Source organism: Rana temporaria, chromosome 4, assembly GCF_905171775.1.
Source record: "Rana temporaria chromosome 4, aRanTem1.1, whole genome shotgun sequence".
NCBI classification, from domain to species: domain Eukaryota; kingdom Metazoa; phylum Chordata; class Amphibia; order Anura; family Ranidae; genus Rana; species Rana temporaria.
Window position 1 is genome coordinate 84,436,980 of NC_053492.1, and position 17,543 is coordinate 84,454,522.

Consider the following 17,543-nt stretch of genomic DNA (forward strand, 5'->3'; position numbering starts at 1 on the left):
GGTTTGGTTTGCTGGCGGAATGGACCACAGTGCACAGCAGGGGATCAGGAATCCAATACTACAGAACTGTCACATTCTGTAGATCCTTCAGCCAGCCGTATCTCTTCAATACAGTGAAGAATGATGGCGGGAGTCACTTACTGCCTTTCGCACACTTGCAGTGTTTTCTGGGTGACCTCAGCAGTTCAGCGATTGGTTTTAGTCCATGTCTAGAGTTGCTGTGTGATTTTTCTTTCTACCCAGCCAGTAAGTTCCTTTCCTCCTTGTATCTCCTGATACTTGCAGCATCGCACATGTCCTGCATTCAGGATTCGCATGGATATGTTACCCTGGGCAGCAGCACTCGCAAGATTGGCCAATACATTCCTGCAAGCTTGGCTGCATACCCTTTCTCTTTTTTTTTTCTTTCTGTTTAAACAAATTGTTGATGCTGGCACTTCTGTTGGCACTCTGCCAGCAGCGGGACAGACAGAATGCGGCATGTCGAGCGTGCCAGTCATCCGTGTAAGAGGGTTTTTGCTAAAGAAACAAGACCTGTTAGACGAGCCCAATCAAAAGTCATTTACGCTCTAAAATGGCATCTCGCGGCTGTTGACTTATTGCTTGTGTTTGCCTTCAATATCCATACTTTGATACTTTTAGAGAAAGTTAAACAACTCCTAAGCACCTTACTTGGTAAGCCGCTAACCTGGAACAAAAACGTACTGGTAGGTTAATTGGCTTCCACTCAGACTGTCCCTGGCTTGTGTGTGTGCCTGGGGAGGGACATTAGATTGTAAGCTCTTTTGGGGGACAAGGACTGAACTCTGCAAAGCTTTGTCTAAATCAGTGGTTCTCAACCTGGGGGTCGGGGGTCAAATGATGATTTGCCAGGGGTCCCCACATCCTGGGCTGTTCCTGAAGCCCACACCGCTCTCCCAGCCTTTTTGACTGATCTGAACTCTCCCCAGCATTGCCACTCATGCCACCCCCCACCAAGGAGCAAGAGAAGTAATACAAATAGAGAATACATGGAATATAGAGGAAAAGAGCGGGATGAAAGAAAGAAAAAGGGAGAAAAAGAACGAGAAAGACGGCTGGAGAGGGATGGGAAAAAATAAATAAAAAATGTGAATAAAGAGAGATAAAAGAGAAAGAAAGGTGAACAAAGAGAAAGAGTTGTACATGCTAAAATGTACCATAGGGGTTTCAATACTGTATGAGTGGAAGGGATTCAGGGAGTGCAAAATGTCCGTGGGTTTGGGGGGTGCAAATTACTTGTCTTGACTTGGGTGCTGACAACCCACGCTACAAAAATTATTTTACCGTTGGGGGTCCCCACAACTTGGAAAATTTTATCAAGGGGTCACGGCACTAGAAGGTTGAGAACCACTGGTCTAAATGAATTAGGGTGGATTTGATTGAAATCGGGCTTTCTTTTGGTGGTATTTGATCATCGCTTCGTTTTTTTTTTTTTTTTTTTTGCACTATAAACAAAAAAAGAGCGACAAAAAAAAACACAATACACAATGTACTTTTTGCTATAATAAAAATCCCCATTTTTTTTTTTTTTTTCTTAAAGCGGGGGTTCACCCTAAAAAAAAATATATATTTTTTTTGTCTACCATGCCATCCAGCATACTAGCATTAGCAACAGTATGCCTTTTATTTTTATTTTTTTCGCTGTACTCACAGTTTAATCCATTAGTTAAGTTTCAGAGTAGGCGTTCCTATGAAGAGGGGAACATGATTGACGGCCGGCTATGGCGCGTCACGCTTCCCAAAAATAGCCGAAATAGAACTTGGCTCTTCACGGCGCCTGCGCAGTCAGCTCCTAGTCTGTGCGCAGGCGCCGTATAGCGCCGTGAAGAGCCGAGTCCTACTCCGGCTATTTTCGGGAAGCGTGACGCGCCATAGCCGGCCGTCAATCATGTTCCCCTCTTCAAGGAACGCCTACTCCCTGCGGGAGTCAGAAACGAAACTAATGGATTAAACTGTGAGTACAGCGCAAAAAAATAAAATCAAGGCATACTTTAGCTGACGCTAGTATGCTGGATGGCATGGTAGAATATTGTTTTTTAGGGTGAACCTCCGCTTTAAAGAATTTTCTTTCTCGGTTTAGGCCAATATGAATTCTTCTACATATTTTTGGTAAAAAAAAATTGCAATAAGCATATATTGATTGGTTTGCACAAAAGTTATAGCGGCTATAAAATCGGGGATAGATTTATAGCATTTTTATTTATTTTTTACTAGTAATGTCGGCGATCTGCGATTTTTATCGTGATTGCGATATTGTGACGGACAAATCGGACACTTTTGACACTATTTTGGCACCATTCACATTTACACAGCGAACAGTGCTATAAGTAAGTAAAAGGGGGGCTCTGGGGGGAAGCTGCAGGACAAAGTTTTTTCACCTTAAAGCGGAGTTCCACCCAAAAGTGGAACGTCTGCTTAATCCACTCCTTGCCCCCTTACATGCCACATTTGGCATGTCATTTTTTTGGGGGGGGGGGACTCCCACTTCTGCCCAGGGGCTGCTAAGGTGATACATCATATCGCCTTTTGGCGGCACCTCCCTGTAGGCGATCGCCTGGGACACGTGACAGGTCCCAGGCGATCGCCTGTTCAATCGGATATCGCAGCGCCGCTCGCGCATGTGCAGTGAGTGCCCGACCATGAAGCCGAAAGCTGTCACGGCCGGGTGCCCACAGTAACAATGAGGATGCCGGCTGCAGAGGGGGGGAAGAGAAGAGAAGCAGAGCTCCGGCTGGCACGTCGCTTGACCGTGGAGCAGGTGAGTGCATGTTTATTAAATGCCAGCAGCTACACTTTTTGTAGCTGCTGACTTTTAATAAACATTAAAAATGGCTGGAACTCCCCTTTAATGCATACAAACAGTATTCTGTGAATGAGAAAACGACAAGGTCTGACAGTCTTTGTGGCTGTCTGCTTGTAGTTCTCCATGAACTACCACAACGCTGTTTAACAAAGTCTTCCTGTCACATATAACTGCCTGGCCGTATAGGAGGTACATGCAGACAGATACACAAACATGCTGCAGGACTGTGACATTACACCCATGATTGGCTGGTCATGTGTTCAATGCTTTACAGGCCCATTACAAAAAAAATTGCATACTTTTTTTTTACCAGCTAAAAAAGGTGCTTTTTTTTTTTAAAGGCGAACGTATCCTTTAAGACCAGAGCACTTTTTGCGATTCGGCAATGCGTCGCTTTAACTGACAATTGCGCGGCCGTGCGACGTGGCCCCCAAACAAAATTGGCATCCTTTTTTCCCCACAAATAGAGCTTTCTTTTGGTGGTATTTGATCACCTCTGCGGTTTTTTGTTTTTGCGCTATAATCAAAAATAGAGCGACAATTTTGAAAAAAAAAAATATTTTATACTTTTTACCATAATAAATATCCCCCAAAAATATATATAACATTTTTTTTTCCGCAGTTTAGGCCGATACGTATTCTTTTACATATTTTTCGTTAAAAAAAATCGCAATAAGCGTTTATTGATTGGTTTGCGCAAAAGTTATAGCATTTACAAAATAGGGGGAAGTTTTATGGCATTTTTATTAATATATAAATATATATATATAAATATATATATATATATATATATATATATATATATATATATATATATATATATATATATAATTATTTTTACTAGTAATGGCGGCGATCAGCGTTTTTTTTTTTTTTGGTACTGCGACATTATGGCGGACACTTTGGACACTTTTGACACATTTTTGGGACCATTGGCATTTTTATAGCGATCAGTGCTATAAAAATGCATTGATTACTATAAAAATGCCACTGGCTGGGAAGGGGTTAACACTAGGGGGCGGGGAAGGGGTTAAGTATGTTCCCTGGGTGTGTTCTAACTGTTGGGGGGGATGTGGCCTCACTAGGGGAAATGACGCTGTTCATACATTGTACGAACAGAAGATCAGCATTTCTCCCCCTGACAGGACCGGGAGCTGTGTGTTTACACATACAGCTCCTGGTCCTCGCTCTGTAACGAGCAATCGCAGGTACCCAGGGGCAGTCGGGGGGGCATGCACGCGCCCCTTTTGGCTACTGGGCGAGGTGACGTATAGCTACGTGCTCTCGCCCAGCAGAGCCGATCTGCCGCTGTAAAACTGCGGTGGCTGGTCGGCAAGCAGTTAGGCTCATGCAACGACTACTGCTCTCCATTTCCTGTTGTAGGGTGGCTCCTTTCTCTTGCACCATCCTATACAGCCACCCTTGCAGGCGGTGACTCCCTGCGCTGTGCGTATCAATAGAAACACACATATCACGCTTATCCTAGGATGGCAAGGTCCTCCCCGGCTCCTCTCTCCTTCTCCAAGATAACAGATTAACTGGAGATGATACTGTCTGCTGTTAATGCTTTCTTGTGAAGACTGGACATTCGGGGAACCAGCAGCATTGAAAGTTGTAAACTGCAACTGCTGGGGTAAAAATAAAAAAATAAATGGTTTACCGGAATGTTTATTTTGTTGTACTCCGTGTTAAACTAAAAAAAGACTGAGGGGTCTAATACTGCTTTAAGGCCTCGTTTACATGGGCTCTTACGCTTGTTCATCCATGAAGAGGTGTCCAAGTGCTTTTGGCGTACTGTACAGCCATGCCCAGAAGACTGTTGGATAGAAAAACAATCAGTGAGAGCCTGACCGGTGCAGGGGCTGTGTAGATCTTTACACACATCTGAGCATGTGCTTGGATACTCGTATCCTAAATGCAGACAGATTGACGCTCCTCTGTCCCCGTACACAAGCAATGCGTGCAAAGATCTGTACAGCCACTACACCTTTTACACTCTCATTGGTTTTTAATAGACTTCCAGCACGCCTGTTCAGTGGCGGCTGGTGCTCATAATTTTTAGGGGGGCGCAAACAAATGAAAAAAAAAAAAAGACAATTGCAGCCTCACTGTGCCCATCAAAGGCAGCCACTGTGCCCATCAAATGCAGCCACTGTGCTATTAATTGTCGCCACTGTGCCATTAATTGTCACCACTGTGCCCATCAATTGTCACCACTGTGCCATGCCAAATGCAGCAACTGTGCCATGCCATCAATTGTCCCCACTGTGCCATGCCATCAATTGTCCCCACTGTGCCATGCCATCAATTGTCCCCCACTGTGCCATGCCATCAATTGTCCCCCACTGTGCCATGCCATCAATTGTCCCCCACTGTGCCCACATCAATTGTCCCCCCACTGTGCCCACATCAATTGTCCCCCCACTGTGCCCACATCAATTGTCCCCCCACTGTGTCCACATCAATTGTCCCCCCACTGTGCCCACATCAATTGTCCCCCCACTGTGCCCACATCAATTGTCCCCACTGTGTCCTGTAAAATGCTGCCAGTCAGATTTGCGACCCCCCCCCCCCCCCCGCCATAAAGGGCCTGTTTTTTTTTTTTTATGACTACAGGGGGGGGGGCGTCGCACGGGCGCCCCCTATGGACGGGCCGCCACTGTGCCTGTGTCCTTTTCCTGGCGCATGAGAAAAAAAAATCTTTTAATGGATGAGCGGGTCCATGCACCCATGTAAACAAACTTAAAGCCGAACTCCAGGCAGCATTACCTTCACAGGTTTAAAGCAGGCAAGCAGGCTTTGGCTCTGGAGGACCTCTTTTTAGGTGATAGAAGGGGCCAATTGACACGGCACAAGCACTGTGCTGTATAACATGCTTTAGAGCCCATTCACACAGGGGCGGCACGACTTTGGGGGCGACTCAGCAAGGCGACCTGAAGACGACTTGCAAAATGACTTCGGTATAGTCAATGCAAGTCGCCCCCAAAGTCGTACAAGAAACTTTTTCTAAGTCGGAGCGACTTGCGTCGCTCCTATTAAAATGGTTCCATTAAATAGAACGGGACGCGACTTATCAGGCAGCTGTCGCCCCCAGACGAGTGGCCCATGTGTGAATGGGCGACTGTCAGGGGAACAGGATCTGTTTGTTAACCTAGAAAAAAATAAAAATAAATAACAATTTAAGGCTAAACAAAGGGGAAAGATAAAGAATACTAAAAACAAATGATGTACGCATACGCGTCTTTATGTGCTTTAGCCCTGGTTCACACTGGGTACAATTTGGAACGATTTGAGATGCGATTTGACATGTCAAATCGCATCTCAAATCGGTGGCAATTGTCGGCAATGGCACTGTCCTAATCAGTGCGACGCCGCATCTGCGTTTTTTAAAAAGTAGTTCCTGTACTACTTTTTGCGATTTCGGGCCGCGATTTACATTAAATTGCGGCCGAAATCGCGGCAAAATCGCAGCCGCGAAATCGCGGTAAAATCGCACATTTTACCGCGATTTTGAATTCGCAGCAGTGTGAACCTAGGCTTAAATGTATCTGTACGTGAGAATTTTCATGGTCATTGCGCAGGAGCTTTTCTCCTAGGACAATTGTTGCGGGCATGTGAATGAGGCTCCGTTCACACTAGTGCCATGCAGAGTGCAACTTTCATGCAACTTTCCACTTTCTATCAAAGTAGTGCTGGAACCATTACACTGAAATCAGTCGGCTGAAGGTAAGTAGATTGCTTTTGGCTGCAGCAGTTGTGGAGTGTGTTCACTGATTTGGTCTCTGGTGTTGTGTGGAGCTGCTATTTCAGGTTCTAGGTGATTCATCGCTGGTCGGAAATGGATTTACCAGCATGTTTGTTTTCCATCCATGTTGTGTGAGTAATGTGTTTCCTCTGATATAGGGATGTCTATGGCCTAACAAGAAGTGACAGCAAAGTGAGTGTGGGCGGAGAAAAGCATGCACAGTGTATTGTACACATGGGGAGCAGGCTCTGCTATTGGAACATGTGTTTACACTTCCACCCCTCATGTACTTGTATCAGCTGAAATACACTTTCATGGATAGCATCGTGTTCACAACCATAGGTGTGCGCAGCTTATTGCATTAGGGTGTGCACCTCAAAGCTCAAACACACTTATACTACCGTATTTTTCGGACCATAAGACGCACCTAGATTTTAGAGGAGAAAAAATTGAAAATAAAGATTCTGACCCAAATGGTGTACCAGTATTCAATTACTGTAATTTTTTTTTTTTTTTTTTTAAATGGCACTACTATTGTACTGTATCGTATGCTGTATTCCGTATGTTACATGCTGTCCAGATGCTTGTGAGGGAGCAACCAATGATGTTACACTATTATGGTCAGCTGACTCAGGGGTCAGCTGACTCAGGAGAGCACTGAGTGCAAGGAGCAATACGTAGTGATGCCGTGTGGGCGTAGCTCCATGCACTGGACATGGCACAATGCTGCCTGGGGCTTCTTCTCTGTAGCCCGCTTCCCATGCCGACATGCCGCCGTTAAACAACCCGACAATGCCGCCGTTAAACAACCCGACAATGCCGCCGTGAGCCCGCTGATGGTGCCGGCTGGATGCCTGCATGTCTGCTATCCCCGGTATGTTAAATATTCGGACTATAAGACGCAGGGACTTTTTTCCCCATACATTTGGGCAAAAAAAGTGTGTCTTATGGTCTGAAAAATACAGTATACTGACAGTGTCAGTAGAGCAGTGAATGGTGTCAGTAATTTTATTATTTTTTTTTTTACAAATTTTGTATGAGGCCCATTTGGTGAAATTTCAGGGGTTTAAACAGGTTGAATCTGCATCACACCGGGTGATTGTGGTGTTCCCAGGCACACCTGGCACACCCTGTGCGCACGCCTATGTTCACAACATTCATGCAGCAACCGAGAATCAATAAACTGAATTGGGTCTACCTTTCACAAACTACACTGGGAATACCTTCCATTAGGCCCCTTTCACACTGGGGCATTTTTCGAGCGTTATTGAGCGCTATTCGAGCGTTATTTGAGCTTTTTTTGAGCGTTTTTTGAGTGTTTTTTGAGCGTTATTACAGCGTTATTCGAGCGAAGCCTCATCTGCAATCCCAATGTGCCGAGACCCTAAAGTTTTTACAGTGCCTTTCAATTCATTTCAATGGAGAGTGGCGTTTTTTGGAGCGTTTTTTTTCAGCGCTCAAAAACTGCTCCAAAGATGCTGCTTGCGGGACTCAGTGTGAAAGGGTCCATTGAGATGCATGGAGAGCGTTTTGTGAGCACTATTTGTAACGCTAAAACTCTGTAAAAACGCTTCAGTGTGAAAGTGGTCTTAAAGCAGTATTCAATGCAAGAACAAAAATGTGATATACAGTGTCACAGTTTATCAATCCTTAGGTGTGGGGGCTGCATTTGTTTACTTTTTTAGGTCCCTCCCCCTTTATTTGATGGTTGGTGATCGAGCCAATAACACACTTCCTGTCTTACGGTGTCTCCATTCTAGTTGGAGGAGCAACGGAGGCACCTTTTGGACAGCAACATTATCAGTCTGGGGAGATAGCAAGTTAGATTAAAAGATTTTTTGATGAACATGACTATAGCTTCATGTACACGGAACGTTGCTTAACCTCTCCTGAACAATTTAACTTGACAACTAGAAAGTGGCGCCTAAAAACATTTGGCTCCGTTTTGTGACTAGAAGCTTTTGTAAAAAAAGGAAAAAAAAAGACCGCGTTTAGCAGCGTTTACAAGCTGTTACAGGCATTTAGCGTTTCAAATGCCTCTGAACATCCGTCTGAACACATTTTTTATTTGCGACCCAAAAAGCTTCTAAACTCAACTGCCTAGAAAGGACTACAAACGACCCTGTGTACATGTACTGATAAGATAACACAGAGGAGAGTTCAGGGGCAGCTGAAAGAAACGCCCAACTGCTCCTAAATGTTAGTTTACCAGCAGCAGTGTACATGAGGTCTTAGGCTGCATTCACACCTGAACGCGGCATACGTTACCGCGATTTTCCACGACAAATTGCGGCGTTTTGTCCCGCGATTTGCAGCGACAAAACGCGGCGTTTTTTAAGCCTAACATACGCCGGAGGGGTGATCAACATTGTCGGCTATGCCGAACGCCGCCTGAAAAAAAGGTCCGGGATTTGTTTTGCGCTTCAGGCGTACGGCGTTTCGGCGTGAACCATCTCCATAGCCGACAATGTTAAATCACCCCTCCAGCGTATTGCAGGCTGCAATAGCGTCGCGCTACAGGCGACAATACGCCTAGGTGTGAATGGAGCCTAAGAGCAGCCATACACGGTTCGAGTCTTGGCTGGTTCAGCAGGAACCGACCGAGATTTAAAACATTAATGGGCAGGCTGAATGTACCAAGTTGTTTGATCGATCAACTTGGATACAACCAGTCTGCCGGGTTCTCTTGCAATTAGCCGCTAGCGATAATCACTGTCTTCCCGGCGGGGACGGCTTCCCCTGCCTCCCCACCAAGACAAGACCATTGCTGAGTCCATTGTCAACACTGTCTGTGTTAAAGGAGTTGTAAATAAATAAAAAATTATGCTGAAATGACTGTTTACAGGGTATAGAGACATAATAGTTAACTGATTCCTTTTAAAAATTATTAAAAATAGATAAAAATCAATCATATAATGTACCTGTAGTTTCTAGTTTCGTTTTTGCATGTTGTTTCCTGCTTCTGTGATGTACAGAGCCACAGAGCCAATACAGGGCAGTGATGGTTTGGAAAATGAAACTGATTGGTGCTGTGGGGTTTAAGACGCACAGTAATCACACCTCCTTGATTAGTGACCACAGAGAGAAAGCTCCCAGCACTGTGGTTATCAGGAAACAGACAACCAGGAAGTGTGGAGATCAGAGAAGAATTACAGCAACTTGAGAGCAAAAGCGAACAATGAGGACATGAAAACAGCACTGCATTAAGGTAAAGGAAGCTATTAAAGCGGAGTTCCACCCTGGAAAAAAATTTTCCACCAAAAATCTAAAAGAAAAAAAAAATTTAAAAAAAAAAAAAACATTTTTTTTTTACTTACCCTAAATAGCTATTGCTATGCGGAAGTGCCGAATTTGCCTCTTCATCTTCCGCGGTGGATTCTTTTCCTCCTCCTACACTCGGTTTCTTCTTGTGAATGGGGCGTGCTGCATTCTGGGAACTGTGTGTATCCCAGAAAGCAGCCGGCCCATTCACAAAGCACCACGCTGCTCGCACATGCGCAGTAGGAAACGGGCAGTGAAGCCACACGGCTTCACTGACTGTTTCCCTTACTGTGGATGGTGGCGCCTGGAGCTGCCAGGATCGAGGATCGGCCTCGGCGTGGGCCGACAACGCTGGCGACTAGGACAGGTAAGTGTCCTTATTAAAAGTCAGTAGCTACAGTGTTAGCAGCTGCTGACTTTTATTTTTATTTATTTTTTTACCAGAGCTCCGCTTTAAGATAAAAAAAATGTTTCCTTTACAAACCCTTTAAGGGCCGAATCATGCTAATGAAAGAAAATTACAGCCTTATGGCCCGTACACACGATCCGAATATCGTACGTCAGATCGTACAACTTTTTTCGCTTAATAGTTGCAAGTTGAATAATATCAGTCACAAAAATTCTCATACAACAGAAAAAAAAATTGGAAGTGATGTCATGTGTTGTAATGTATTTGTATTGTATTTTCGGACGACAACTATACGAAAATCGAACGATCTGGCATCGTACGAGGAACATTTTCATGCTTGTCCGATCGAATAATATCGGATCAACTGTCGTGATCGGCTTTCGAAAGTTGTATACACACGATCCAAAAATCGGACGATATTCAGATCGTGTGTACGGGCCATTAGGCTGTGCAATCTGCTGATCAGTTTTTTGAGCATGCACGCCTAAAGGGAAGCCAGGGACATGTTCTTTATATTAATGCTCAGTAACAAAATATTTGTCTCAACCTTTTTCCTGCAGGACAGCTTGTTCTGTTGGAAAAAACAGACTTACTGGCAGGATCGCCAGGCAAAAAAAAAAAAGGAAACGGAGCCTAAAAAAATAAAACTAATGCAGACCTCACATCTAAAAATGACTAAGATGCAATCTAAATGTTTTTGAGTTTAAGACCGCCAGTGCTTCTGAAATGATTGAGCTGCCAAAACAAGAGTGATGTGGCCTAAAGGGGAGTAGATGGGTGAATAATGATTGCAGCAGTTACATGCACATTGGTCATTGAGGTGTGATTCCCAGTGTTGCTTTGTGTTACTTATGCTGAATGTTCATCATGGGTCTTGTTTTTCTTTATTCTGACCAAATATACAATAGACAGTGGTAGCATGGAGTGCATTTGTAGTGTGGTTACCATATTCAGAGTGAAATAAACCTGGATTAAAAAAGACTGGATTAACTAGAATTTGATCCCTACATCCATCATGTATATATTATTAAAGATGAACTCTAGTCTTCCTTTTTTCCTCACACATGCAGCTAATCCTCTTCTGTGTTTAGATTGATTACTCTGAATTCCCTGCAATCTTGCGACTCCACAATATAATCTAGTTAGGCTGCGACATCTTCCCTGAACCTTTCTTAAATAAATTCTTGTCCGACCGACTTCAATCATTAACCCTCCTGTTGCATACTGGTACAATCATTGGCCGTCTCTCACAGCTGTTTGATTTCTCTACCATCAATCAGAGCATTGTTACTAAGCATGCAATGAAAGAACACGTCCCTGGCATCCCTTTAGACACGCATGCTGCAGAAACCGATCAGATTGCATAGCCTAAAACGGGCCACACGCGGTGCAAATTTCCATGGTTGCAGGACAAATATTTGCACGATTCCCACAGTGTTGACAGGGGAATCGGCAATTGACTTCACCCGGCAGGGGGCTGACGAGGATGTGTTCTTTTATATAATGCTCTTAAAGTCGACCCAAGGCACAGGGCTATTATGTTTACAGAAGCTTGCCAGTCATTCCCACGAACCTGGAGCAAAAACCAGTAGACAGACCCAGTAATGATTTGATTGAAAAAATGTATTTGTATGTTAATCAGGGGGAGGGGGGGGGACATATATTCTATCCATGCATTGCACTTTGTCCATACTGCCATGGCAATGGAAACTCTTCAGAAGTGTTGGCATTGAGAATTCCATTATTTGAACTGCTGGGATGTTGGTTAATATCTTGTCAGACCAACTCTTTTTGTTCTTTAAAGTGGAGTTTCCATCCCAAATTTTTTTTTCATTATTGTGCTCATTAGACCTAAAAAAGTAAAAAAAAAAAAAAAAAATGTTTTTTTTTTTACTCATCTGGAAATGCCTGTTGCTATGCGGTCCCACGAAATCTGCTTTTGAAATCACCCAGGATTCTGACATCATCTCCCTCTAATGCTCCTGGGAAATGTGTGTCATCATTTCCCAGGATGCAGTGCGCTGTCCAATTATCACTCCCCATCCAAGACTTTCAGGAAGTAAGTGCTTGTGGGCTTCACAATGCCCACAAGCAAAATGACAACGGTGTGGACATAGTTTATAAACTATCTTTTTTGAATATATATGCGGATCGGCGGCGGATTGTAAAATAGTAAGCGACCGGATTTATATTATAAAAACACAGGATGGAAGGACATACATTTAGAAAATGCTAATTGTGGTTGGAACTCCGCTTTAAGCACAATCGTTCATTCCCTGGGTCTAGGTAGGTGGAATTCGTTAACTGTCCTGGAATGTAAAGTCTTGTTTAATTCCTACGTTTTCTTGTCTGATGGAGAAAAAACTCTCTTTATTTGACCAGTATAATTGCAGTAATTGCTTTTAGTATAGATAATCTCTCAGATGCCAAAGTTAATGTAAGAGCTTCAGAAATAACATTCTATTTGTCTATTTTAAGCATTCCTTTGAGTAGGAGGTCTGGACACTTTCCTGACAGCCATGAAAATTCATTGCAGATAGTGTTTCCATTTTGTGTTTTCACCATAACAAGGAGAAGCTTCTCAAACCCAACCTACAAAAAATAAATAAAAACGTATCGCCTGATTGGTTGCTTCAGATATGTACTTTTCAGACCCCTTTCCTTATACATGGGTCTGTACATTCCAGGTGGTAATGTTTTGTTTATCTTATTTATTATATTACAGGTCCTTTATATAGCGTCAAACATTAAGAGCCGGTTCACACTGGGGCTCAGCCGCCTGACGAGTCGCGTCCCATTCTATGCAATAGAACCGTTCTAATAGGACGACGCAAGTCGCTCCAACTTAGAAAAAGGTTCTTGCACGACTTCAGGGGCGGCTCGGGGCGACCTGCATTAACTTCTATACAGAGGTCATTTTGCAGGTCGCCTCTGAAGTCGTCTTCAGGACGCCTTGCGGAGTCGCCCCGCCTAAGTGTGAACCGGCTCTTACACAGTGCTTTACATATATATTATACATTCATATCCGTCCCTGCCCTCAAAGAGCCTACAATCTAAGGTCCCTAACTTACATTTATATGATTGGCTCCTGTGTAAATGGGCCCTAGTATGTGTATGTATGAGTGTGACGAGATCAGAGTACCTGGAGGAAACCCACACAGGCACAGGGAGAACATGCAAATTCCAGGCAGTGTATATGGAGTCCCAGTAATGGGATATGGCATGGGATTTTATGGATGCAAATTCCAGGCAGTGTATATGGAGTCCCAGTAATGGGATATGGCATGGGATTTTATGGATGCAAATTCCAGGCAGTGTATATGGAGTCCCAGTAATGGGATATGGCATGAGATTTTATGGATGCAAATTCCAGGCAGGTTGTGCTGTGGTTGCGATTCGGGTGGAAGTGCTAAGCACTTGGCCACTGTGCTGCCCACTGTTTCTTAAAGTGGTAGTAAAGTCCACTTTTGATCTTGTACTTACAGTAAGTCCATAATGAGGCTAACCTGTAGGTACAGTGAATATCTCCCTCCTAAACGTGCTCTGTTTAGGAGATGTTCACACGGGTTGCAGTCAGTGCATGCGCTCTGAATGTCCCGCATACCTGTGCAGTACCTTCAGAGTTCCGTGCCGCGGATCCCATACACATGCATGGGAGCGACGTCATCGTAGCTTGGCCATTCATACAACCGGAGCCCACAAACCCAGAAGGAAGATGGAAGCCCTGTCAGTGGTGACAGCGCACCGCTGGAGAGCTTTGTTCGAAGGTAAATGTGTTCCATAATGTGCTAGTATATGATGCATAGTAGCACATTATGGCATTTCCATCATTTCCAAAAACGCTGATAAACCCTCAAACGCGTCTCACCAGCGTTTTTTTGACCAAAAAAACCCCACTAAAAACGCTATTGCAAAAACGTTGATAAACGTTGACAGACTCACTGCAAAGCTGCTGGCGGTTTTTATAATGCTATTTTAATATCCAGTGTGCATGATGCCTTAAAGCGGAGTTCTTACGAAAATAAAAATATTAAAAGTCAGCAGCTAAAAATACTTGGAAAAAAAAATTACATGCCAGGGGGTCACCTTCCCTTAAAGCGGAAGTTCCATTTTAGGGTGGAACACCGCTTTAAAGTTTGGTTGGTCCTTTCTGTCCCATAGAAACAAGCCACTGCTATCTACAGCCTAATGCGAGTCCTGGTGGGCCAGCAGATTGGCCAACACTGGTGACCTATGGCTGTTTTGCATGAAGCTGCATCGAGTCCTCCGCACGGAATGACATTTGTGTCTGTGGAGAATGAGGATAGGAAGGTCGTACACTTGCTGTGGATGTGGTCTTGCAGGGCTGTCATAACACAGAGGAAGCTGAGCATGAAATCATGTCAGTGGCAGGTTTCCTGGCAGCTGGAGAAGAGGCTGACGGGTTTCCTGCTAACACACATCATGTCCAAACGTTCTCTGTACAACTTCTAAGCTGACTTTTTGCTGCATCCCCCTAGAGCCCAGACAATGAAAAGTATAAATAGATATTGGCACGGCTGGATAAATTCCAGAAAACAGGTAGCCAGTGCAGCGTAAAAAAATAAAATAATACACTTGATGTTTTTTTTTGTATTTATTTTATTAAAAAAATGACCATAGCTGTTCATCTATCGAAACTGAATGTAAATTTGTTTTCTGAGAATGGGGAAAAAATCGAATGTTCTCAGCAATTCAAATGTGTGAATGCGGAAGATGGCACAAAGAATCCTACTTATTTGCCATGATAATAATGTGGTATGGCCACTAGATGGTACTGACTCTCATAGGAAGTAAAAGTAACATTTCAGTCTTTTTCAGGTGACACTAAACTATGCAGTGGAATAACGTCCTTTACAGGATGTCTCCAATTTACAAGCCGACCTCAATGCTCTGTCTAATTGGGCAACTAAGTAGAAAATGAGGTTTAATGTTGATAAATGTAAAGTTATGCACTTGGGGGCTAAGAATATGCATGCATCATACATACTAGGGGGAGTACAACTGGGGGGATCTGTAGTGGAGAAGGATCTGGGGGTTTTAGTAGATAATAAGCTCAATAATGGCAAAGTCGAGTAATGGCAAAGCGAGCAAAGTCCTTTCTTGTATTAAGAGAGAGAGAGAGAGAGAGAGAGAGCGCGATATCATTAAGCCCCTGTTCAAATCATTAGTATGGCCCCATACACACTATTCGATTTTGTGCAGATTTTTTTCTTCAAATTGACCAAAACCATACAATATGAGGTCAAACCTTAAAGCGGTCCTCCACCCTAAAGTGGAGTCCCGCTGATCGGAACCCTCCCCCCCTCCGGTGTCACTTTTGACACCTTTCAGGGGGGAGGGGGGTGCAGACACCTGTCTAAAGACAGGTATTTGCACCCACTTCCGGCCACACGATACGGGCGAAAGACGGGCATTCCGTCACATCCCGTCTGTCGCCCGTTGTGTGCTGGGAACACTCGGCTCCCAGCACACAGCGTGTGAGCCAATCGGCGGGCGCAGCGCGACTCGCGCATGCGCCATAGGGAACCGGGCAGTGAAGCCGCAGCGCTTCACTTCCTGGTTCCCTCAGCGTGGATGGCGGGGGGAGCAGCAGAGTGACGAGCGATCGCTCGTGCTCTGCTGCAATCGGCGCTGGACTCCAGGACAGGTAAGTGTCCTATTATTAAAAGTCAGCAGCTGCAGTATTTGTAGCTGCTGACTTTTAATATTTTGTTCCCATGGCACATCCGCTTTAAGAGTTTCTATTTGTATGCAATCAGGCAGGCCCTTCCACTACATGGTTTTGGTAACTGAAGACTAAACTCTACAGAAAATCTAATAGTGTGTATGGGGTCTAAGACCTCATCTGGAATATGCAGTTCAGTTTTGGGCACCAGTTCTCAAAAAGGATATCGGAGAACTGGAGAAAGTGCAGAGAAGGGCAACCAAACTGATAAGAGGAATGGAGGAGCTCAGCTATGAGGAAAGATTAGAAGAACTAAATGTATTCACTCTTGAGAAGAGGAGATTAAGGGGGGATATGATCAACATGTACAAATATATAAGGGGTCCATATAGTGAACTTGGTGTTGAGTTATTCACTTTACTTACACTGAGGACAAGGGGGCACTCTTTACGTCTAGAGTAAAGGGATTTCATCTCCAAATACGGAAAGGTTTCTTCACAGTAAGAGCTGTGAAAATGTGGAACGGACTCCCTCAAGAGGTGGTTCTGGACAGCTCAGTAGATTACTTTAAAAAAGGCCTGGATTCTTTCCCAAGTGTACACAATATCACTGGGTACTAAAATTTTTAGGTAAAGTTGATCCAGGGAAAATCAGATTTGCCTCTAGGGGAATCGTAAAGGAATTTTTTCCCCTGCTGTAGAAAATTGGAGCATGCTCTGCTGGGGTTTATGCCTTCCTTTGGATCAACTGTGTGTGTAGGTTTGTGTGTATTGGATTGTATTTATTTATTTTTTGGTTGAACTTGATGTGTGGGTGACTCTAGTCACTGGTCAGTATCATTTTGAATGTAGTATTGGTACTTATGGTTTAAAGATGAGATTATTACTGGTGTTTGTGTCTATTGCTTGGCTGATTCTGTCCTGTGTTCCAAATATTTGGGTTTCATATCTGCTCCTTCATATGCGTACATAATCCAAGATGGGGCCAGAAAATGCTCAAAGGCACCACCAGCTCTGATTTTCTTGACTTCCAGTCCAAATTCCCATCTGTTTTATCTGACAAGTATCTTTTTCAATTCAACGTTGTATTTATTTTAGAGTAACCTTTCTGTTCTTTTTTTGTTTTATCTCAGGATGGACTCAATTCTCTGGTCCTTGATCTCGACTACCCTGCACTACGAAAAAACAAAAATATCGACAACTTCCTCAATAGATGTGAGTCTAATTTTTTTTATATTTCTATATCTAAAGTATCTGGTGGTGTTTTAGGTTTGGTTCGCATATATACAAATTTGGATGCGTTTTGAACCGCATCCGTTTCACATGACTTGTAAATAACATTGATTTCCATTGAAGCTGTTCACATATATGCGGTGCATCCACAGTGTGAATTTAATGAGTCCTCTGTGTTTTCTGAGCACTGTGGAGCCGTTCAGTTGCGAATTCCAAGCTCATTGAGTTCTATGGGAACGCTTCTGTGTTCAGGATACACTTCAGGATTTCAGCATGGCTTGCTCTCCTACTACAAGAGTTGACACCGTTTATCTACTATGTGTTGGCCATCACTGAAATCAGAGCGTGCCAAAAATCTGCATCAGAACCGCATCAAAAATGCACCT

The 17,543-nt window shown here is 43.8% G+C and overlaps 1 protein-coding gene across 5 annotated transcripts in view; it reads left to right on the plus strand.

Moving 5' to 3' along the window:
* Positions 1–17,543, plus strand: part of ROCK2 (Rho associated coiled-coil containing protein kinase 2) — a 262,565-nt gene that overhangs the window by 119,859 nt on the left and 125,163 nt on the right. For all 5 annotated transcript variants that reach the window (XM_040348580.1, XM_040348581.1, XM_040348582.1 and 2 more), the window contains exon 2: positions 17,058–17,139. In XM_040348580.1, the coding sequence (XP_040204514.1) occupies positions 17,058–17,139 (82 nt within the window). The remainder of the gene's footprint in view (positions 1–17,057; positions 17,140–17,543) is intronic.